Source organism: Anser anser (assembly GCF_964211835.1).
Source record: "Anser anser genome assembly, chromosome: Z".
NCBI lineage: Eukaryota > Metazoa > Chordata > Aves > Anseriformes > Anatidae > Anser > Anser anser.
The window spans coordinates 23854981-23879644 of NC_139723.1; the positions used below are offsets into that span (position 1 = coordinate 23854981).

At 39.1% G+C, this 24664-nt stretch overlaps 1 protein-coding gene and 1 long non-coding RNA gene across 8 annotated transcripts in view; one reads left to right on the top strand and one right to left on the bottom strand.

Moving 5' to 3' along the window:
• Positions 1 to 77: 77 nt before the first annotated feature.
• Positions 78 to 13343, bottom strand: RIOK2 (RIO kinase 2). 5 transcript variants are annotated; one of them, XM_083818758.1, is made up of 10 exons: positions 13179 to 13343; positions 12808 to 12946; positions 11830 to 11946; positions 10681 to 10856; positions 8917 to 9005; positions 6959 to 7143; positions 6448 to 6541; positions 5024 to 5545; positions 4226 to 4319; positions 78 to 394 (listed from the first exon to the last, which is right to left on the bottom strand). In XM_083818758.1, the coding sequence occupies exons 1-10, from the start codon at positions 13326 to 13328 to the stop codon at positions 233 to 235; spliced, it is 1728 nt and encodes a 575-aa protein (XP_083674884.1). In that variant the 5' UTR covers positions 13329 to 13343; the 3' UTR covers positions 78 to 232. The 5 variants fall into 5 exon arrangements, with proteins under 5 accessions (XP_083674884.1, XP_083674883.1, XP_083674886.1 ...); XM_083818757.1 differs by having other exon boundaries at positions 10588 to 10856; XM_083818760.1 differs by having other exon boundaries at positions 10588 to 10856; positions 13133 to 13235.
• A 54-nt stretch (positions 13344 to 13397) lies between these two features.
• LOC310890143 overlaps positions 13398 to 24664 on the top strand; it is a 37629-nt gene continuing 26362 nt past the window's right edge. For all 3 annotated transcript variants that reach the window (XR_014577058.1, XR_014577059.1, XR_014577060.1), the window contains exon 1: positions 13398 to 14788. This is a non-coding gene — a long non-coding RNA (uncharacterized lncRNA). The remainder of the gene's footprint in view (positions 14789 to 24664) is intronic.

Here is a 24664-nt window from a genome sequence, read left to right on the forward strand (position 1 = left end):
CTAGTGCTACTAATTTATTTTAAATTACAGTCAATAGTTTTTAATTAGAAACACAAAACAAAATCATGCAAACAAAATCAGAGGAACCACAGTGATGTTTATTAATTTCCAGAAATACATTGTGTTGTAAAGAACTTTTCCTCCACTGTATAAAAGGATTGTTGGTTATTAAGTAACTGTTTCAGCTGTGTGTACTGTGAGTTTTCTCATGTTCTGTGGCAGCTATGATAAATTATCCCCAGAAACTAGCTGCATCCAAGCTTGACTTAATGTTGTGCATATTTTCTCGACGTTGTTTGGTATAAACGTTTGCCTCTCCTTTCTGTAGTCGTCGCCTCAGAGCAGACTTTTGCTGTTTCGTCAGCTGGCGTTTTATCTTCCTTTTCACCAGTTCCTACAAATAAACAAACAATTCAGTATCAGAACTTTTTGAAGATCATTTAGTACTAAGACATATCATAATGACACTGTATCGTCAGTACTAACATGAACATGTGGTAGTAGTGAACCTGTCGAGAAGGCCACCATGCACTGAGCAGCTGGTGATCCACACCAGGGTTAACTCGAGTTTGCCCAGGCTTGCCCTGTGCTATGCTGCTCAGACTGTGTGGCCAGCAGGCCTGTGCTGGGCTGCACAAATCCCTTGGCCTGAAGCAAACTCAGTCAACTCCTTCCAGCTCCTTGTGACAGACGAGCCTGCAGGCAGCTTCCGCTTGGTACCAGTGATTACCACTGCTCTGTGGTCTTGCCTTTATCTAACAGAGCAGCAAGAAGTTCTCATAAGAACATCACCTCTGCTTGACAGTAGAAGTAGAGTTGTTTCCTTGTAAGAAAATCATATAATTATCTCAACTGAGAGAAAGGGGAGAACCTCTGCTACAGACAAGGTCTGCACTGTTGGTATGCAGTTTGGAGTCATGTTCAGGGCTCCAGCATTTGAAGGGGTGTAAGATCATCTGTGCTATTTTTTTTTAGCGTTAGCTCAAATAAAAAGCATCTTAGGTGATATCTTGCAGGGTTTAAGTGCCTTTCTTACAGGAATCATAATGAACCAGTACTTTTCAGTGCAAAATACATGTCTTCAACAAAAATGATAATGTCCTGTGCTTAAAGATTTGACAAACATCTTGTAAGTAGAAAAGGGACCAAGAGAGTATTTTATGCCCTACAATAATTACCGGGTTTGCGGCTACATTTTTTTAGCACCTTGATTTTACAATACTTGGATTACAAATGGTCTGAGTACAATTCTAACTGAAAACAACTCTATCACAAATGCAGCTAAGAGAGCAGCAGTCAGTGATGTGGAATCCCTCCTCTGCTTTTCACCTGCTGTGAGGCACTCTCCCATTAAGGTCAGGACTGCCCCTAAGCTCAGTGCAGCAGGAGGGCAGGAGGTGCTCCAGGCAGGCAGCAGCAGTTCCCCTGTGGCCTGTGAAGAGGCCCCTGGTGGAGCAGGATGTCCCCCCTAACCCCTTGGGTCCCACACGGAGCAGATCTCCACGCTGCAGCCCCCCCGTGGAGGAGCCCCCGGTGGAGCAGGTGGATGTGGCCTGGAGGAGGCTGCGGCCCATGGAGAGCCCCCGCAGGAGCAGGCCCCGGGCCGGAGCTGCAGCCCGTGGAGAGGAGCCCACGCAGGAGCAGGGGGTCTGGGGGGAGCTGCCGCCCACCCGTGGGGGACCTGTGCTGGAGCAGTTTGCTCCTTGTCCTTATCACAACCCACGCATATTTTTTATGTCGTCATGTTTTCTCCCCCTTTTTCCACCTGAGGATGGGGCTAAGAGAAGCATGGAGGAGCTAAGGTACCTACCGGTGCGAAATCACCACACAATTTAGTAACATTTCTTTTGCATTTACCCCAATTTCTGTTGCCTTGTTTTTTGTTTATCATACTGTCAGCTCAACTTCAGTGCAGCACATGAAGTAATAAGTTGGTAGTTAAGTCAGGAACCAGAAAGAATTATTTTGGCAAGTTACACTGTTTAAAAATTGCTGTTACTAATACAACTAAATTAAGAAAATACAAGGTAGTCAATAAATCCAGGTACCCAATCCTGACTTCAGTAGAAATACTGTAGTAATTACATAGTATTCACCTGAATAGTAGTTTCCTAAGCTTTACCACATGCAGGTTGACTATCAAAAATGTGAATAAAAAGAGTAGTATATGATCTGTCCTTCTTTCCTCAGAAATTTAGCAGAACTCAGTATTTAACCAAGAGCATTTTGGAAATTAAATCTGTGAATGCTCTTTAAAAATATTCCTGAAGAAATTCCTGTAGAAAGCTGATAAGAACTGGTTTAAACTGGTCCACTGATATTTTCCTTCTGTTAGTAGAGCAACTGTCATCCTCTGCTTTTTACAGGCAGAGCTCTGAAAGAAGGCTTCTCTACTTCTCCCACTTTGGTGGACAGATGACTTCCTTCACAGTTCATACAAGGCTTGCTAGAAGAAATTTTGCAATACAAATACCAGATATTTTCACTATGTAAAAATGTAAATTCACAAAATACTACTGCTCAACCACGGCATGCAAGTCTCACTAGTCTCTCCATCATCCTAAGCCTGACTGTAAGCAAAATGAATAAACATTTTTTTATTATTTAGATTTTTGCATAATTTGCATTATTTCCTATAATTAAATTACAGCAGTCCCTACAAAGATTTGTACAAGCACAACATGAAATTTCATTTTGTCTGGAATAGCTTATTGTCTGTAACTCATAAGGCTTTCTTTCTGGCACAGGCACCCAGCTATGACTGCACCTACTGCTATTACTACTATTGTTTATACATGCCCATATGAATTCCTTCTGTGTGTTTAATCTGGAAACCTCCTTATGTTTTAATATGTTTCTCCATTGAGAAAGCTGTATAAACAACAGAGAAGTGCTAGAAGCAATAACAGGCATTGGCTCTAAGCAGGTCAGTGGGACTTACTGCAGTGCCTTTTGTGTTTTTAGTTTTGCAATCACGTTCTTATGTTACAAATAGCTCATCATGCATATCCTTCCTTTCATTCTAGTATTCAAAACTTCAAATAAGATTTAACAATGGGCAGAAACATTTTACTTAGCGTAAGAGCATGTAAATGCAAAGATTACACAAAGTAAATTGACACAGGATGTTTATGTGGCTGAATCTCTCAAAAGCTGCTTCTGCTTTTATCTTTCTTTTAGAACAGAATATTAGGTACTTAAATGCCATTTGAATATTTTAACACGTTTGATGTGTCTGCCTACAGAAAAGAACATGCATTTGCTAAACAATCAGGAAGGTTTCTACAGTGAGTGACCACTGCTACCACCTACTGGTGTACAGAAATATAATTTCAAACAGAGATCTATAGGAGATTCCAAAATAAATCCTATACATTTAGGTTAGCAAACTGAAAGGGAAAAAATATATATTGTGTGGATCAGAAGCCAGGCAATTCCTAGCCGTCATCCTAGCTCTTCTTTACTTCATTTCATAATTCAAGGCTAATTCTTCTTCTCCTTAAGAAGATACAAGGCCATGTCCTACAGTGAGAACAGGGATGACCAACAAAGTCTCTCTCTTTCCTTCCCATGAAGTCCTGTAAAAATGTCTTAGACAACTTGCAAACATGCTGTTCCCTAACACATTTATTTATACATAAAACTGGCCTTTCTTACATTTAAAATTTAGATAAACTTGTTAAATTGTGATAGAGGTAGCCATACTGGGTAGTATGCTGAGTAGGGATGAAGAAAGATGTAAAATTCTGCCACAAAGTATTGGTTTATATAATGCTGAAAGTCAAATTCATATTGCCAAAGACACTACGACTACAATGAATTCATATATATGTTTCAGAAATGTGTTAAGAGATGTGTTAAAAAGACAGACGAAAAAAGGCCAAGGTAAATCTTTACTCAAGCATGCACATTTAAAATACACAAATATTAATTATGGGGAACAGAATTCATTTCTAGCAACAAAAACGAAATTCAAGTTGCTAATGCTCGAGTAGAGCTTTTGTGAAAGAGCAAAGAGCAACACAGGAAGTACAGCACTGGATGTAATTTACCTGTAAACACTTAGGAAGTATCAGACCTATTTTTCTGTGAGCAAGGAACTACAAACCAAAGAGGTACGCAGTAGTAATCAATTAAACACAGTTACTGCTAGAAGATATTTTTACAAATACCTACTAACAGCTACACAGCAAGACAGTATCAGAGTAAACTAGGTAATAATTACCAGTGGAATGGTTGAACAGCTCCCAACACTGCTGGCTGACGTACTTTTAGTTCTTGTTCTGTGCTCTGCAATATGAACCATACTGTCTTCATTTCTAAAATATGTAAATTAATGTTTTATTCAATTTAGTGAGATAAACATCATTTCCCTTTATGACCATCATGTTTTAGTCAATTTTTTGAGATATAATCAAAACTGCTAGCAGCACATTTGAGTACTACACAACATTTACATTTGAAATATTAACACTAGCTCAAAAAACACATATTATGACAGGAAGGATTATAGTGCAATAGCCACATATATACTACACAAAGTAGTGTAAGAAAAAGAAGCTTCAGAACACTAAAAAGATTAATTCAGATTCTGTAGACTGCCTAGGCATAGAATTTCATGAAAAAGGAAAAATGCAAGAAGAAAAGAGGGTGTATGAACTTTGTATATGCATTCAGGTACATGGGGGAGGTTGCTAACTAATAGTTTGAATTTCATATAAAAAGGAGTTAGCCTAAAGGTAAGCAAGAATTTCCAAGTGTGTCAGTAAAGGCATTAAAAGCCAAATGGTATGACATTCAGGAAAATATATTTGAATAATATATTCCAAAGAGTTTGTTCTTGCTATTTTCAGCTGAGTGATGGGCAGAGGCTGAGAAAGAGCATTCTAATTATAAACTTATTCATAGAAGTCACTTAGCAGCAGCAGCATTTTAATATCAACTAATCTTTTACTCACATTATTACCAGAAATAAAGGAAGAAAATTTCACCACACTCCTAGACAGTAAATATAAGTATTTACCTGTAAGGCATCAATTCCTTATTTAAAGTTGACAAGTCAACCAGATCAGGGCATTCATCTTCGTTGTCCTTGCCACTGCAGCCCTCTCCTGGACCCGTCTGATTTTCATCAGCATTTTCAGGTATTCTTTTGTGCTCAGAAAATCCAATTGCACAACTCTCTGCATCTTCACTGGACTTCCAAAGCACAGGCTGCCCTTCAACCTTTTCTAAGGCTGAACTCAACTCTGACACACTCAGTCTTCGTGAATTTTCACTACTTTCAGGGGCTTCAGCATCTTTACTGTGATACAAGTCTTCAGAGGTTCTGCTTTCAGAAACCACTTCATATATGAAGTCTGCATTGTTTTCTTTATCTTGGCTGAGGATGTTGGCGTTACTTTCCGCATCTTCTACAAATTCCCTCTCCTCTGTTGTATGATCATCCTCATCAGAACCCACTGGGTAAAGCAGTTCATCATCTTCCTGCATTTCTTTTGTATAACCACTGGCAGCAATCTTTATGTCAAGAGAACTCTCTCTCCTGAGAGAAACAGAAGTGAGCTTTCTTTTAACATATCAAATCATTATGCTAGATTTTGGATTAAAAATACTATCAAGTTAGACTATAATTACCATGCTATTAACAAAGACAGTATACTCCATTGGAACATAGGCAACACATTACAGTGCAGGGCTTTGGGTAGTTAGCAGAATGTGGCTTGACAGAACCAAACTTTCATACAAGATGATTCCATCTCCATAATCAGCACTTACTGAAAGTAAACAATTTGATTTTAACAAATACAAAACTTAAATTATGCTTGTGCATACAGAGCAACGAAGGATACGTTGACACACACACAGACAATTCCCCTTTGAGAAAGGGCTCAGAGTGGTATAAAACCCTTTTAACTGAAGCAGCATTGCTCTTAAAATACATGAGAAAATAGTTTGCTTTTCAAAAGAGACAAATGACATTAGGAAGAGAACTTTGAGGATGATAATATTTGAAGAAGCAGCCACCACATGTACTAGCATTTTGAAAATTAAAATTGAAAACTAGATTAATACTTGATACACCAGGACTGTTACATATGGTCTTAAGAGTGAGAGAAACTAATTCTGCGTCACCGTAACATTTACGGCTTTTGGATGGATCTCCTTCCCTTAGCTGCAAGAGGTAAGACAAAGGAGACAGCAGAAGATTTTAAGACACGCTTCAGCTTTTGGAAACCACTTTTAGTAACTGCCAATGAAGACATGAAGACAATATGGATCCTTTTTACTGTAATAATGACAAAAATATTTCAAATTGCATAGTTAGTCTCTTTTTTCCCCTCTTCACTTCTCTTAAAAGCATCTCTCAGAGGCATCCATTTTTCTCATAAAACCAACATAACTACCATACCATGGGAGAACTAAGAGTCAGCTGGCATTTTTTACCTGATATCTTGGAATGATGGAAAGAGCTCACTCTCGTAGTTGAAGCGTTTCTTAAAGAACTCCTTTATGTGGTTAACATCTCTTGTCAAAATACCTGTTTAAAAAATACAGAATTGTACAAATGCAATAATCAAGGTAATTAAGTCTATTGGTATGACAAGCTTTTACTCTGCATTTCTTGTCTTTTATTTGAAAATTAACAACCATCAGTGATCCCAAGTGAAAAAGCATACGTCTAAGTATACATACGTAAATACAGATTATTTCTATTAATTTCTTAACTGAAAGAAATAATTTTATCTGAGAAGCAATTAATTACAAATTTATCCTAAGGAGTTTGCCACTCATTCATAAAACAAATAGCATTTGTAATGTATGGTGAAAACATTCGAATTTGAAGCAGGCGTATGAAATCACATCATGGTTGACTATTTGTTGGTATCAGCACTTAACTGATTTATTTTGCATTTTGCATACATCCTTAACTTTGTACATACCATTCATACCATACCATTTGGATGTGATGTTGATACCATCTGAGGGAAATCAACCATAGTGACATGATCATCATTATCCAGTATGAGATTAAATTCACTGAAATCCCCATGAATCAAACCATGATTGCCAAGTTTTACAATTAGATCCATTAATTCACTGTAGACAGCAGCAGGGTCTTCTATTTGGTGTACTTGGCATCTGGAAAGTTAAATAAAGAAGAAAATCTCCTGAACCCTGAAGGAATTAATTTAAAAATATAGACAAGGCACATGAGTTACATCTGACAGAATGACAGGGTAATTTGAGTCATAAGGGATCTCCAGAAGTTACTAGTCCAATGCTCTGCTCACAGCTGGGTCAATTCTGAGATTAGACGAGACTAATCAGAGCATTCCCAATGAGGGCTCGAAAGTTTCCAGGGATGGAGACATACTGTACAACCTCCGCCACACTGCCTCACTGTCCTCATGGGGAGAAACCTTCTCCTATCTCCAGGCTAAATCTCTCATTTTAACTAAAGCCCTTTGTCTCTTGACCTCCTACCACGCATGATGGTTATGCCACCTAATTTAAATAATAGATCCGCAAATTTTTATGTCTGGATTGTTCTAGGTAACTTAGGTCTTCCTGTATTCAAATACCTCACAAAAAACACATTTTCAAGACTAAGTTGGTGGTGAGGAAAAGCCAAAAAACAAACAAACAAACCTTAAAGCACTCCAGAATATACACCAGTAAAAGCAAAGTATATATTTTGCCCCAGAAGTGGGCAAAATACACATCACCTTATTTTTACAAGCAGAGTAAATAGGCAGCTGTCTCATTATACCAGGAACTGTCAAGAAGAAGCCATCATTTACAGCTATTTTGTGGTATATTTTGGCCTGAATGCAACACTATAGTGTTATGAGAATATATCAGTTTCACATACTAACAGAAAGCACAAGGGAATTCTAGCAGCTCTGTAATAGGCTGCTGTCGATATTTTCATATTGATAGCAAAATTAATTGGTGACATTTCTTATAGCCAGAGGTCTGTATCATAAACTATATCACTTGTTCTTTGAATTTGGAAGTGATCTAAGCTGGTATCTTTGGAGATAATTCTCATCTAGTACAGCATCTCCTTCAGGTTAAAACTGCAGAACAGGGAGAGCACGGCAAACCTCCCCTGCAGATGCCCACATGTAACTTTAAAGCTTTCTGTCTACAGGACAGATGTGGAACTATTTAACAAACAAAGGTAGGGAAACAGGATAAAGTCTTAAAAGGCACTTCTTCAATGTAACTCTTCAACTGTATACTTTGGGATTAATTACACTGAACCTTTATTATTGTACATGATATAGAGTATCAAATAGGTATTTTGCATTCTGCTATGGAAACAAAACAAGCCATTCATTCACATAAAATTCAACATTTTTTCATGTTTCTGGGTGTTGAACAACTGAAGAAAAGTAATCTTCCTTGAACAAAAAACAGAGCGTACATGGTGTTCAATGCACACAAATAAGTTAAAAAACAACACAGAAGTTCTAGAATGGCAAGTTCTAATCTTTCCTGAATCTTTACCACATCATGGATCATGAACTGGGGTCAGAACATGAAAGATATACAACTCAATACTGAATATCACCACTAACATATAGAACATACAATGTCTGTGTAGAAAATGGTTGTAGCACTAACCTCTGTATCACATCGCTCTTCTCTACATATTCGTACTTAAAAAAAATTAAGTCTATTTCACCAGTCTCTTTGGACAAAGAAAATATCATTTTAGTTCTCCTTCTCTCACCAATTTCTCCAAATATAATGAGGCAGAACCCTAGCCATTGTGGGCCTGACAGCTTTACTCAGCATGGTCAGAATTGACTCATACGATAAGGAAAAATGCCATCCCTGCTGCCTTACTGAACCTATCATTGCTAGGGTTTCTGTAAAACAGAGACTTCAAGCTTCTAAACTTACAAAGGGTAGCCATCAAGGAGTTCCATAATAACTGCATGCCTGTTGTAGTCTACAGGTTTTGGAACACGAAATTCTCTGTCATACAAAGCCTGGAAAAAGACAACATATTGAAAAAATAAAAGATAACCGTTAAGAAAACATTACATACGTGACAAACTACAAATCTAAGATAAGCAGTATCATTGTGGAAGCAGCATCCTACGGATTATTCAAGTGCTAACTGTAAAAATCAAATCATGTGCTTAAGAAGGAAGAGCAATTTGAACTTTCACTACTAAATATGCTTCTTTATTTTCCAGAGTTTAGTTATCCTGCATGTGGCAGGAAAACACAATGGAATAGAAAAACAGCAGAATCGTATCTGGTCTGTTAGCTTAAGAAACCACCAGCAGATAATTGGGAATAGGGTGTTAGAAAAAGGTTCCACAGTTCTTGTAAATACAGTTTGGCCTGGTCAGGTAATCCACACTCAGCTTCAGTAAGACAGAAGTTTCTTCTTAAATATTAATATCCAGTATTACACTACATTAAAAATTAACTAAAGGTAGGCCATAGTATTTTGTAGCTCTGTTAGCTTGCTCTAACCATATTTACCAAATCATTCACTTGATTCATAGAATGGCTCAGGTTGGAAGTAACCTTGAAGACCACCTGGTTCCACCCCTTCTGCCATGGGCAGGAACACCTCCACTAGACCAGGCTGCTTAAAGCCCCATCCAACCTGGCCGTGAACACCTCCAGGGATGGGGCATCCACAGCTTCTCTGGGCAGCCTGTGCCAGTGCCTCACCACCCTGAGCAAAGAATTTCCTCCTAATATCTAATCTAAATATACCATTATTTTAGTTTAAAACTGTTACTCCTTGTCCGATCACAACACTCCCTGAAAAAGAGTCCCTCCCCAGCTTTCCAGAAGGCCCCCTTTAAGTAGCTATTAGCATTCCCTTAAGCCTTCTCTTCTCCAAGCTAAATAACCCCAACTCTGGCCTTTCTTCACAGGAGAGGTGCTCCACCCCTCTGATCATCCTTGTAGCCCTCCTCTGGACCTGCTCTAACAGCCCCACGTGCTTCTTGTGCTGGGGGCCCCAGACCTGGATGCAGCACTCCAAGTGGGGCCTCACAAGGGCAAAGCAGAGAGAGACAATCCCCTCCCTCCACCTGCTGGCCACACCTCTGCTGACGCAGCTCAGGATGCAGTTGGCCTTCTGGGCTGCAAGAACACACTGCTGGCTCATGTCGAGCTTTTCATCCACCAGAACTCCTAAGTCCTTCTCTGCAGGGGTGCTCCCAGTGAGCTCTCCTCCCAGTTTGAAACTTACTGCTTACAGCCCTAACAAATACTCTGTAATTATGTTTGTGGAAGTAATCTAAATTGACAAGACTAAAATACCACTAGATATTTCACGAATTTTCCCTAGCATATAGGAATGTTCTTCATTGCTTTTCTAAGACAAGGTTAAGTGAAATGACGCCAGTTTATTTACTGCCTTTATTAAGATTCAGATGACTGGACAGCTTCACCTGAAATTTCATGGAAATTGCTTCAGTTCCATATGACTTCCACGGCAAAGTTTGATTTTATCACTTGAAAGTATACAAGACACATTAGCACTGTCATTCTCTGAAATGCATAATTTAAGTCCACTAGAAAAAAAAAAAGCATAAATCCTACCAGTATTGCAAATACGAAGTGATGAGAAGATAATCTGAGAAGTACGTTCCAGTCTATCACATCCTTGTTAGTATGCTGCAAACAACTACCTACATTCATGTAGGCAAACTCCTTCATGGCTGCTAGCCGATATAAATACAGCCATGACATTTTGTGTCTGTGCTTATGGCAGTCATGCTTATTTTTCAGGCTGTGAAAGGAAGTTCTTCCAAGCCTGTGTTGTTTCATTGCAAACTGCTGTTTGTCTTCATTTGCAACAATATAAATATCTAGGAGAGAAAACAGCAGCATAGATCTGATAAATAAATGGTATCTGACAGGTATATAATGAAACAGTGCAGTGAGAAATCTTACTTGACTTCTCATAACTGCTATTTCTGGAATGGCAACTACACTTCTTCTAACAGAAAAGACAACTAAACTTGTATATTATACATTAAAGATCCAAATAAGAAGAAATTATTGTTGAAGATATGCTGCTCCATTAGTAGAAATATCTATCTGATCTGAAACGTCTTTCAGACTACGAGATAAGAAGTAACTGAAATGAAGAACTCAGATGATTCAAATTCTCTGACTTACCGTTCCTATACTCAGGATAGACAAGCACAGACCAAATCAAAGCTCCCCCAAAAGGGAAACACAGGGCAAATGCTGAACTCCAGTGGTTTTAATAACACACTGGAAAAGACCTCTTTCGACTGGACAGAAAACTCAAAGGACCTCTTACTTCAAGCAGTGTTAGCAATTAGCTAATGTTTCATTCCTACTATTTGTCCTCAGTAATCCTCTGCTCATTCTTTAATGACAAAAGACATGCTGTGCCAAATCACAATCAACATATGAGCACGAGAAAACAAGATAGCACTCCAATAGTTTGGACTGCATATTACTTTTTTTTTTTTAGGTGGGATGAAAAATCTGATGTTAATCTTTTTGACGGAAGGCTTCAAAATTCTTTGCAAGGCATGAGACAACTGCCACCTGTCTGCAAAATACCTTTTAAGGAATCATCCAAGAATTGTACGAAATGTTCAGAGTAGAACAACACTTGTGGAAAAATTCAAATGCAGTCAAAAGACTCGCACAGAACTCCAAGCGACCCATAAATTTTGGTGTTTGACAGATTAACTGATATGACTATCCAAAGGGAAATTCACCAAGTTTCCAACAAAACATCAGCAAAAATACAGACATGTTTCCTCTAAAAAAATTAAATACTGAAAACATTTTTTTAATTACCTGATTCTTTGCCAACACCCATCTGGTTTCCAACAGAACTGATGACTTGCCGGGAAGACAGAGTTCTCAAGGCAAGGTAATCGTATCCTGCATTAGTTAACTGATAGCCCTGGACCGCTAGATAAAAATAAATTACACAACATTTAATTCCATATTATGGATACATTTCTTTTAAAAGAACTTCTCATTTTGGTCTCTCTTCTTTTTTCTGCTTATGCTACACAACACCCAAATAGTATTTTTACTGTCGGCTAGTATCAACCCAACTTGACAGTAAGTTTAAATTCCTGCATGCCTTATGAAAATTAAATGGATAAAAGGTAGACATTTTGTTAACCCCTTGCTAATGCAAGCAATGACAGTACTTCAAACAGCATGGGATTACTCTGAAGGATGATTACTTAGGAGACACTGCAAGGATTCAGGATTGTTTTAAAGACCTAAACCAAGGCTTAATGCTCTGAAAAATGGAGACTAAAAGGAGATGAATTTCATGAAGACTCCCACATTACGCTTGCAAAGCCAGATGGCAGTGCAAGACTGAAGGAAATCCAACACTACTAATACAATGGGACAGAATAAGTACTAATTTAGTGATTGTTTCTGACTGGGTGAAGGTATAAGGCTTTTGCAGTCTGTTCCAGTTTGTCTGCTCTAAGACTGTAACACATTTGGCTTGATTCCTACATGAACTTGAATATTATATTAGCTAACAATTATTTAGGTTTTCCATTAATTTGTTGACTGAGCAAAAAATCCTTAACTGTTCCTTTCTTTTTGGCTGGCATCTTTCTTGGCACCAGCAGTTTGTTGCTGAAAGAATTCACATTCCCAAGCTAGGCCCAAGACAAGATGAGGCTAGCAAATGCTCTGGATACTTGAATGTACCAAGCTAAGCTATAATACTTCCGCCAAGCTATGGTGCTGAAAAAATGGGAGGAACAAGAGAAGGATCCCAACGCAAAAAACCAAACTCACTTTTAGTCCGTTCATAAGCCAGGAGCTGGTGCTTCCCCAGCTCTCTCAGAATCCTGTTACAGCCGCCGTGCTTCAGGCTGGCGATGGGCGTGACCAAGCTGGCAGGAACTATCTCGTGGTTCTTCATGCCCATTTCCACCTAGCAGGGCAAGCGAACAACGGATCGGTTAGCTCAGAAGGGGAGCTTACGGGTGGCACAGCGCCAGATCACCCCAGAGACTGAACTTATCGCCTCCCCCCGGGGCCGGGCCGGGCCGGGCCGGGCCGGGCCGGGCCGGGCCGGGCCTTGCCTTGCCTTCCGCTGAAGTGCTGCCCGCTCAGGTACCGCAGCACGGCCACGTTCAGCTTCCCCATGGCGGCCGCACCCGCACCCTCAGCGCAAGCCTGACGGGCCTCACGCGGACACACCGCGCATGCGCATCCCCCCTCCCCCGCTCTACTGCTCCGCCCGAACCGGCGGAGCCCGTTTTGGGTCCTGGCAGCTGCATATAGACCGCGTGTCCTCGGATGGATCTTCGCATACTGAGCTGGTAACAAGGTCACTAACGACTCAAAATCGAGAGAGCATAAGTCTCTACCCCTTGGTGATGGCTTAACACCTCGCTCTACTCTAAAGGAGTTAATTGAGTTGCGTGTGCATCTGCCCAGACCGACTCCAGTGGGAACACCACCCACGGCACGAACCATCGAGAGAACTGCCCCCGGCTGCAACTGCGCCTGCGCGGCGCCCGGCCACAGCCATGGGGCTGTGTGGGGGAAGGCTCCCAGTGCGCCTGCGCCTGGCAGCCCCGCTCAGTGCGCACGCAGAGGGGAGTGGGGGCGGGCCGTTTCGAGCCCCGGAGGCTGCGTGTTCGAGTCCCGGGAGCGGCGTGCTCGAGCTCCAGGAGCCGCCGGTTCGAATCCTTGCGGCGGACACAGGCCATGAAGTGCGGCCTTTGCTGAGGAATCCCGTTATTGTTATAAGTAATACTGGGACCTAATGAGGTGGAAATACAGCTGCAGCTATTCCATCTGTGTGTTGTTAGGTGGCAATACTTAGAACCAAATCATGTCTAACGTGCAGTGTGATGTTGCTCACAGAGGCTGTTTTTTTGATATATGTTGTTAAGGTTAAGTCTGTCTGCACCAGTTAATGTGAAAATGCCCAGCAATGTTTCTGAGGGCTCTCAAAATTTGCTTCTTACATTACAGTTTGAATATACCACCTATTGAGGAATCTTTATGTGCTTTCATAAATATGATACCTATGTTTGTATTTCAGAAAGAATCCCATTTACCCCGGATGGTTTAGGGCAGCACCCCAGGCTGTGCAGTTTATGGCCCTGAGGCTGGTGACATCTGTCTCTCTCCACAGACAGCCTCTGGTGTCCTGCCCATCAGTAGTCCCTTCAGATAGGGCACTACGGCTGCCTGGTACTGAGCCACCTTGCTTTCCCCAAGCCTGCCTAGGGAAAGGCGGAGGACCACCTTCTGTCATTTTCAAAGAAGTATATGTGGTTAGCATGCTTAGCAGTGGGCAGTTTGACCTCTGATGGCTCCTTACAACTTCCAGTTCAAAATGTTATGTGTGGTTTTAAATAATACTAAGGAGCCACGGAGGAAATCATGAAGAATGCTAAATACACCACCACTTAAGAGTGTCCAAAACCAGCCTAGATGTTATTGTAAATCCTATGTAGCATGATCCCCTAAAAACTGTCATAGTAAGTATCAGCAGATGTTTATCAAGCTTTTTTTTTTTTTTTTTTTTTTAAAAAAAAAAGACCCAAAAGCAGTTTGCTGGGGGTGATTCTCCCCCTCTGCTCTGCTCTCATGAGACCCCACCTGGAGCACTGTGTTCAGCTCTGGGGCCCCCAGCCCAAGAAGGACATGGACGTATTGGAACAGGTCCAACAGAGAGCCGTGAGGATGATCAGGGGTCTGCAGCACCTCTCCTACGAAGACAGAGAGAGCTGGGGCTGTTCAGCCTGGAGAAGAGAAGGTTATGGTGATACTTTATTGTGACCTTTCAATACGTAAAGGGGGGTTTATAAGAACGACAGAGAAACGCTTTTTACAGGACTGTGACTAAGAAGCCATGGTTTTAAATTGAGGGTAGATTTAGACTGGATATAAGGATGAAATTTTTCACAATGACAGGTGGTGAGACATGGGAACAGGTTGCCCTGAGAAGTTGTGGATGCCTCATCACTGGAAGTGAAACTGGATGCAGCTTTTTGCAACCTGATCTTAGTGAAAGATAGCCCTGCCCATAGGACTAGATGATCCTTATGTGCCCCTTCCAACCCAATCCCTTATATGATGCCACGAAATAATTAATCAGCTTTTGTTCTGTTCCTATATTTACTGGAACAGAACTATTTGTTCAGGGCAGTTCTTGATTCATTCAAAGTCTTTTTTTTTTTTTTTCCAAAGACTTTTTGCTGCTTGCTAGATCTGTATTTGTTACTGTGCCTTTGTGCCACCTTGCATGCAGGTCTTTTTTGCGAGCATGCAGATGGACAGAGCTGTCAGCTAAAAGGTTTTTAGTGCCTTACAGTGCTCAGGTGTAGAGTCAGGAGAGCTTGGTAACTGATGATGCATATGCTACGTGTGTTGGAGGCTGCAGCATGTGAACCGCTGCCTCTGGGGGGCGGTTGTGTTTTAGAAAAAAGTAGACAAAACTGAAGTGTTTTCTGGTGGTGGTTGTTTTTTCCCCCTCCCTCCTGCAAGATGGCATGGCAGAGAAATTATTTTCTGGTTTCTCATGTAGGTCCTCATGTAGTCCTTCAATAAGGAGTCTTTTAGGACTAGTCTATAAGGACTAATTAGTCTATAAGGACTAATCTGTATGTTGGACATCCAACCATTCTCAGTGTTTTAAGCTATTACTCTGTGAAACACAGAGTGTAATTAGGAGTTATTTAACTACATCAGTTTTCTCAATTTTGGTAGTACACTTCCAGGAAAACATTAAAAGAGATGCATAAGAGATGAAATACTTGTTAGCCAGTTAATGTGAATAATGTACTTGGCTTAAATGTGTAGTTCATTTGTTTGTTTGTTTGTTTTTACTTTGTCCATGTTCTCACATGACGTGATAAAGAGTGACATATCCTGAATTGCTGTCTGGTGTATTTTGAGCAAGGTTTTCTAGCAGCCTTGCAAGATAAGGTAATTCTATAAAATATTTCTGCTAGAAACACGAGGAATATGTGACTGCAACGTGAGTATCCAAATGAGGTAACGCAATGCAAAAAGAAGGGGGATGTTGACTCCCTGTATAATTAGCTAATTAAGAGGCTGGCTCTTTCAATACATGCATAATATAGTGGACAGTAAGACTATCCAAGATATTCTTGGCTCTTAACAAGGAATAGTAACAAAAAATGTCCTCCATTCTGTCTCATGTAGGAGCTACTGCCACTTTTGTTTGGGTTTCTAATTTGCAACAGATCTCACTATATAATCTTAATAAAGCATCTCTTTTTTTGCATCCTGGACGTGCAAGGAGGCATCTGGAAAGTTGAATTTGTGAAATTAGATCTTAACTTTCAGCATGAACAGATGAACAGTAAAAAAAAAAAAAAAAAAAAGGAAAGCGCTTAAAATTTGGTGTGATCTTAAAGTCAGAAGTTTAACCACGAAACTTCTCTGGAAGTCTGTGCTGGTGTAACTATTAATAAGCACTGTAAAAAATACAGTTATTTTTGACTGGTCAGTATACTTCTAAGGACCTGGCTGACATCATGAAGAATACACATAATACATTCCATTTTTTATATTTTTAAGCATTATAGCTTTCACCCATTTTATATGCACACGTGTATATGTGTATGTACATGAATGATCATTGTGGTGTCAGAAAAAAATCAATGTTTATAAAATTTTTCTAATGAATAGCAGAATCCATGCCAAGTGTACAAATGCTGCACATTCTGTTCTGCAAGGAGTTTTATAAATCCCCAGAAGCTGTAGTTTAATGTACGGTTTGAACAGTGCAATTCATATAGTGGGCTCTTTCATAGTGGTTTTAGGAAACTACTGTTCTCAAGATAGATATGAATGCTTAGCAATTTTATTGCTTCAGGTGTTCCGTTTCAAATGAAAATTAGTAATAACCCTAAAGGGAATAGATTGTGGTAGTGTTACAGTTTATAGTTTAGGTAACTGCTAAGGTGTCTGAATTAGTAAAAAAAAAAAAAAAAAAAAATAATAATTACTGTATGTATAAGGAGCCCACAGTGGTGGCTCTATGTTACCTACATGTTTATACCTGGAATTTTAGATATTTTAGATCAGCGTTTGGCACTTGTCAAGGAAGTGTTTAGTCACTTCATGAGCCTTAGTTGGTGGTCAGACAGCTCCTTTTGCATTAGAGTTGTAGCTTGTCTGATACGTGTGAGGTCTAGCTGGGATCTGTTCCCCCACAGCAGCTGAAAACAGCCTCCTGAAGGCTGTAAAGCAGGGTAGTGGATATTTTCGGAGTGGATGACATGGGAACTTTTCAGCTTTAATTCAATGATATGGAATGTTTAACACTTAAGTCTTTCCTAAAATACTTACTAACTCAGCTTTTCAGATTCTTTTATTTGTTAAAAACTATAGGGCTTGCAAAGCACACCATTATTTTAATGCTCATGTTGAGTAGTATGTGAAGCTTAGTGCTCGTGCAGTACATTAGTGAGGTTTCTTTCCACACATGCAGGCTTTTCAGCTCTGCCTCATCGTGGTGGTAACTGCTCTCAGTCGTAGGGATAAAGTCTGAAAGGTTGGCTTGTTTTCTAAGCTAGTTAAGTTTCTTGTGTTTGATGAGAGACTTCCAACAAGTTCTATACACAGTAGTGTGTTTTTTAAACATTAAACATTTAACATTAAATGCAGTCTTACTCTTGCAGGTAGCAGTCCCTTTGTGCAGCTTCCTGCAGACTGTGGTGTGTGGCAGTCAGAGCTAGGTACAAGTTGATGCCATGCAGTAAAATTGTACGTATGCCACTGGCAATTTTTGTGACTAGTGTCTAAGGTTCTGTAAGCCAAATTCTGTAATCATCAATCATCTGGTTGTTTGCATATGTCTTAAGGAGGGTGGTCATTTTTCTTTGTCATTGCTATAACTGCTTAGTTTTCTAAAAAGGAAGGAAGGACAGTGAGCTTTTTTTTAAAAAAAATATTTTATTTTATTTTTAATTTGAATTGCTGTCCAGCCAGAGACATGGGTGCAGAGGGAGTTAGTCTGTCAGATGCCATTTAGAGAGCTCTGGTACATAAATTAAAGTGGAGAGATCAGAATGAGCCTCAGTATTCATTTATGTGACCACAGTGTGGGGAGAATTGAGACTTTGAAGCTAGTTTGTTTTTGCTCAGATTGGGAATAAAACCATGAGAAGAAAAGGAGTAGAGCTCTCTCCTGGACGGAGAAAACTGGCAGGCTGTGATAGAGCGAGAACTCTCAAAACCATCCTATCAAACCTCAGACTGGGACCTGTCATTTTCTGGTTTGCCAGTTCCATGCCAGCCCACCTATTAGGTCATTAGAGATCGGAGGTAAGGCTCAAAATAAGTTCCCTTCTAGGCCCTGGGTAGACTACCGGAGGGGCAGTGTCTTGCATCAAATGAACCTAGCTGCTCATTTTTGAAGCAGTAAGGACCTAGTGTCAGAAACTGGTTTTGTTATTTGAGGAATGTTCTACTGACTGCATATGATTGACTCCAAGCCTAGACAGATATTCTCTCTGCTTGAATACTTCTTCTACTGGAGCAAAACAATCAATTTACACTGTCATACTTATCAATTTTTATCTTTCCCTATCCTGACTGTAGGTTGCATTTTAGTTTCCCAATTTATTCCCTGATTTTTATTTTCGTACCATCTCGTTAATGTATGTAGATGACACTGCTTACAAGTTGGGCTGCATCCGGAAATACAAACCAAAGTGCTATAGATAGCATGAATGTAGGAAAAACACACTTTATTGTCTTAATGAAGAAAAACAAGCAGACTTTAAATATGTCATAGCACTTTATAGTATTAGCAAACATGCTAAAACAGGCTGCAAAAACTATTATGAATCTCTCTTTTTCCAACACATTTTTAGAACAAATCCTTTGAGACTCAGAGCTACTGTCCTCACTTCAATGTGACCTTCTTTAATGCAACCTTATAATACCTTGAAAATACATCTCTATGAGCCTGTGATAAAGTTAAACAATCATAAAGTTAATCATTTTATAACTATTACATTATGAATTCTTTGTGTTTTTTGGTAAATAAATAATATGCTGAAAATTTGTTCACTTGATCTTTTGCATAATTCTACAGATACTTTTCTTACTATAGCCTGCATACAGAACGTGCTTTAAATTAGCATAGAACATGCTTCAGATAATTTAAAGGCTGCCCGGCTTTCTTAAAAACTACATTGATTTTCACTTTGAATATTCACCTGTCCTTTATTTTCAGAGATGTACAGGGAGCGTGGGGAGGGGAAGTGTGCAAGAGGAACCATTTCCCTTTCTTTTGGTACTCAGTACAAGGACAGTCTTGATATTGCCCAGCAATAATAGTACGTTCCATTTAGAGTCCAAAGCATTAATATCATTACTTTTTCTCTAGCTGTGATGTAAAAAAGATCCTGACTGTGGTTACAGAATCATAATCCTTCAGTATTTACTTTGTAGAGCTACGATGCCAACTTTAACTGCCTTTGTATTCTACGCCTTTTTGTTTACAGCCTTTCTTTTTTTTTTTCTGTCTTATTTTTAGAATAAATTATAATAATGTTGCTGATAAGAGAAACATAGCAGTCTTTCAGGCTAGTAAGAGTAACCAGTATTAAACAAAAGGGAGAAAAACAGAAAACTATTGGCTATAAGCTGCTAGGTTGAAATGATACTTTTTTGTTTGTTTGTTTGTTTTTTTTCAATAAGTAATTTTCTTATGTCTGTTCAAGAATGAAAGATTCTCAGGGAATGCTAGTAGTTAAAATGTCTTTATGTATTTCATGCGCTTATATGTAAAGTATGTTTAAATAACCCACTGTTTTCAGTAGATCCTACTTTTGCAGTGAAACTCTTGAATACTGTGGTTGTCAGAATTCTGAAGTAGCAATGCGATAAAAGAAGTAAAGCTATATAAGATCTTTTATATACAGAAACCTAGATGTACACTTTGAATATAAAAACGTGCCTTTGTCTGGTTACAGCGTTTGCAATCTAGTACTAGTAATCTTTATTATGAAAGGACTTTCTATTTATTCTTTAGATAAATTTTCTTTATAAATAAATATAATTAAAAGTGACTTTATTGCTAACAGTTTTGAAATACTGAGATTACACATGCTGCCTATTTTTCAAAGCCTGTTACTGCTAATGAGTTTTTTATCATTCTGCAAAGATAAAATGTGGCATGTTATATTGTCAACAAGGATTGTTTTTGAAGAACAAGTTTGAAGATACTCAAAACTATCGCGTTTGCAACAAATCTATTGCTTTCTTTCAAATAGTTGCACCATCCATTACAGTCCTTTGAATTCTGACAGTAATTCAGGCAAACAGGAGGAACCAAAGATCAGATGATGCTTGTGTAGCAGGCATTTTTCTGTTCATTGCCAAGTGCACAGTTCACTGTTCGGTCACCTGTGTCGGTTGGTTTAGTGCCTTTAATGCAGTTCTCTGCATGCTCCCTATTCTATAAAGCTTACTTGGGGGCTTCAGACATTGCCTGTCTTATTATCCCCTAAGGAAGGGTAAGGCCTTTACTGTCCAACTGGAAGGATCACTAATTAGAGCCCTTGCTTTGGCACTGAGTGTGTCAAGCCTGCAAGCCTTCCCGCTGGGATCAATGGCATTCATGTTTGCCGTCATGAATGCACAATGGACAGGGATCTTGGCAAAAAACTGCCTATTTGGCTTGTGCTGAGAAGCTGAGTCTTCACAAAATTTTAAAGTAATTGTGTAGCTAGAAAGGGAGCTATAAGAATACACACAGATTATTCAGCTCAAAAAAAAAAAAAAAAAGTATTCTCTCTAACCAGAATCCAATCTGCAATCAAAACCCAGCATGTATTTTTGCCCATGTAATGCTCATAAAGAAATTTAGAGTCATTACTCCTCTGTGCTTGCAATTTTCTCAGAATTTAGGATACATTTTTATTTTAACCTTCTATAAAAATTTTAAACTTACCTTGGAGTAAGTGCAAACTCTGTGAGCAATATGATTAATTCAGAATACGTGTGAGGTGTTATTAATAAATAATGGTTATTGGCAGGGCAAATTCTTCACTTAATTCTTTCTTTTTTTCCTCCTTCCCTTTAGAGACAGGTATGTTTCTGCAAAGTAGGTAAGATTTTTAAAATGAGTTTGTTTTGGCATGTGGTTTTCATGGAAATACAGACCTGGGTCTGTATTCTGGAGTGGCTCTTCAGGGGTCACCCAAACACACCATGAATATTATTTACCAGTAAAACAGCTTGACCATGGCAACTGCCAGGTGCCCACCCAGCCTCTTCTAACCTCCCACACCCTCTCCTTGACAGGGCAGGGTGGAAAAGCTCATGGACCGCGATGAGAACATGGGGATCACTTACCAGTTACCATCGTGGGAAAAAAAGAAAAATAAAAAATTTTAGTTTGTTGCCTATTAAAAATAGAGTGGGATGGTGAGAAACAAAACAAAACCAGCTTCCCCTCACCCCCTCCTTCTTTCCAGGCTCAGCTTCACTCCCAACTCTTCTACCTCAGCACCCTGAGCCCTGGCTGGTGCAAGAGGCTGGCAGTGGAGGTTGTGGCCTCTTCGTAACAGCTAGTCTCTGTCACTCCTTCCTCCTCACAAGTTCCCCCTTCTCCCTGGCTGCTGTTCTTCAAGAACGCTCCAGCATGCTTTGTTTCCATGGCATGCAGTCCTCCAGCAGCAGACTGCTCTGGCATGGGCCCAACTTGGGCTACAGTTCTGCCAAAAAACTGCACCTGTGTGGACTCTCCATGGGCAGCAGCATTCTTCAGAGCACAACCACCTGCTGCAGGGTCCTCCGTGGGACGCAGGAGGACTGCTTCACTGTGGTCTTCTCCACAGTCTGGAGGGCAATCTCTGCCAAAACCTAGCCTCATAAACCCAACACAGTGCGGTAGATGCTGGATACCTTCACTATACTTTATATTCTTTTATCATTAGAAATAATGGATTTTTTTTTTAAATAAACTTTAGAATAAAAATTTGAGTGTGATGTTAATATAATAAAGTATGCTAGCCCCTGTAAATGAAATGTTCTCCAATTGTATTTATTTGATTTCACAGTGGAGAAGATTTTAAAAATGACTGATCTAAAGATTAAGAAGGCAAAAGGCAGGCTGCAGCAGGGAATAGGTAAAGTTGCTTTTGTACTTTGCAGGACATGGTAAAGTATCAGCTTTTCAAGGCCAATAATAATACAATTCTCTGATTAAAAAATAAAAGAGAGGAAAAATGTGAATGAAAGGATTATGGATAATGTTGAGTTCTGCTGAGCTTCTGTTTTTAAAAGACAACCAAAGTGCAATATCTTGTTATATTTCATGTGTGCTAGAAATGAAACAATACATTCTGGGATAGTTCAAGTTTCATATGAGAAAGAGATTTTTAATTTTTATTTTTAATATTTTTTTTTTTGAGATAAAGGGGCTACATGAAACATTGTCAGGTTGTCAGGACTTGCATTTTAAAACAGAAGTACATCAAGATTCTGTTCTGGATCTTCTATATGTTTTCTCTGAACTGTGAAGCCATAGACCAAGTAGTTCTATTAATACAGTAAAATTTAGTTTTGCATTACATTTTGCATGGATGCAAATGTAGTACTTTCTTTAAATTCTGCATTCAAAGCCTGGTTAATATGTTCCATTTCTACAAAATCATAATGTGACTAAGTTGGATAAGTACTTAGAAAATTTTGGGGAACTTTTTGGTTTCATTGTTGCCACATATCCTGTGGAGGAGATCTTCCACACTTCATGACATACAAAACAAATTGGATAATAGTTTCAAATTGCTATTATAAAATTGTGTTAGAGAGTGGTTGTTTCTGTTGATGACTAAAAGTCTGTGGAGAATAAACTTTTCTAGTGTAATGGGGAAAAAATATTAAAATGTTTTTCCATTAAACTATTTTTAAAATAAGTAGAGATGTGCTCATGTTGAAAATTATTGCTAAGAGAACTCACATGTTTGACATTAGGTATTTTTCTCAGGAGGTGAGCAATCTACCACTTGTCAAGTTAGATGAAATCTTAAAAACCTTTATGATAGATTGACATTACATTTTTGTCACCTTTTCTGTGCACGTACTTGATCTCTTCTAAAAAGTGGTGTAAGATAACATGCTATTAGCTTCTGTGGTGAATCAGGAAAATAAGAAAATCTTATTTTTAAAATAAAAAAGTAAAAAAGTAAAGTCTGGGGATTGTTTGCGGGGAGCTGGGGGTCAGTCTCTTCTCTCAGGTAACTAGTGATAGGACTAGAGGGAATGGCCTCAAGTTATACCAGGGAAGGTTTAGGTTGGAAATTAGAAGACATTTCTTCTTAGAAAGAGTAGTCAGTCGTTGGAATGGGTTGCCCAGGGAAGTGGTAGAATCACCGTCCTTGGGAGTGTTTAAGGAAAAGTTGGACGTGGTGCTTAGGGACATGGTTTAGTGGGTGACATTGGTGGTAGGGGGTTGGTTGGACGAGATGATCTTGAAGGTTTTTTCCAACCTGAGTGATTCTATGATTCTATGACTGTTTCAAACAGTAGTATTTTAGTTTGGCTATTAGAAATTTCTTATCTTCCACGGATCTCAAGGTAGTTGAGAATTCTACAAAGGAACAGCCTGTGTGTGTGTGTGTGTGAAATCTCACATTAGCATACATTAGCATTTTGATGGGTGTGATTTTTAATATGTTAATGACCCATAATGAGCAAAAAGGTACTATAGGTCAGCCTGAAGCTGTTTTTCTCCTTCTTGTTTTTTACCTTTTATCCCTTATCTTCCTTGCTTCTGCTAGCTCAAGGCTGTCTCTTACTTTCAGCTAAATGACTACACAAGCTATAGAAAGACTACACAAGCTACAGACCTCCCAATTTTCTTCAAGGTTTTCTAATTTTTTCCCAGCTTTGAGACTACGTTTGTATTGCATCTTCAGCTCTCTGTTGTGCCATTAAGACAGGTTTTGAATGGAAATAGTCACTTCAGTAAGTTGGTGGTGCAGTGGTATGACTGCAAAGTCGGTCTTGGGTCTTTAGGCCTGATGTATTCTAACAATTACTACGAATTTGTGTTATACCAAAGCATCCCAAGCTCATACACATAGCATTGGAACTTTATTGACATTTGATTGCTTTGGCCTCTAAAGCTTTTTAACTCTTTCAAATATGTTACATTGGATTTGTGTTTAAACAGTGTTTCATTGCATTTCGACTGTGTTCCTTCTTCCTGAATGTATAAACCAGAATTAGGCAGTAATGATAGTACTGGTAAAAGAGCAGCTATTTGAGCATTTGTAAACCATGCTATTAAACATAATGTGCTGTACAGTAACGGTCTTGTGTGTATTACTGCATTGTGACTATTAAGTATTTCATGGTAACTTCAATGAAAAGGGATGCCTTGCATTTACTGTTGAGCAACTGGGAGCCCCGTATGCATATTTAAAACTTGCCTGATATGTGTAAACTTCGCTCTTTACCCTTGTTCCTTGTAATGATGCATAGCTGACTTATTCCTATATTTTTCTTAATTTTACTCTACTTTTTAGTTTTCTTACTGGTATTGATTTTGTACTTGTTTTCTTTTATGGATGATAGTTTCTAATACATTAATTGCTACATAAAGAAGAGTTTATCTAGGAACTTTGCTAACTGTGTTGTC

Coding starts and splice junctions, on each gene's coding strand:
- RIOK2 (XM_083818757.1), bottom strand. CDS start 13,328: ATGCGAAGATCCATCCGAGGACACGCGGTCTATATGCAGCTGCCAGGA. Junction 5,546..6,447: donor CCATCATTCCAAGATATCAG/GTAAAAAATGCC, acceptor TGTTTCTCTCAG/GAGAGAGAGTTCTCTTGACA. Junction 4,320..5,023: donor AAGGAATTGATGCCTTACAG/GTAAATACTTAT, acceptor TACATATTTTAG/AAATGAAGACAGTATGGTTC.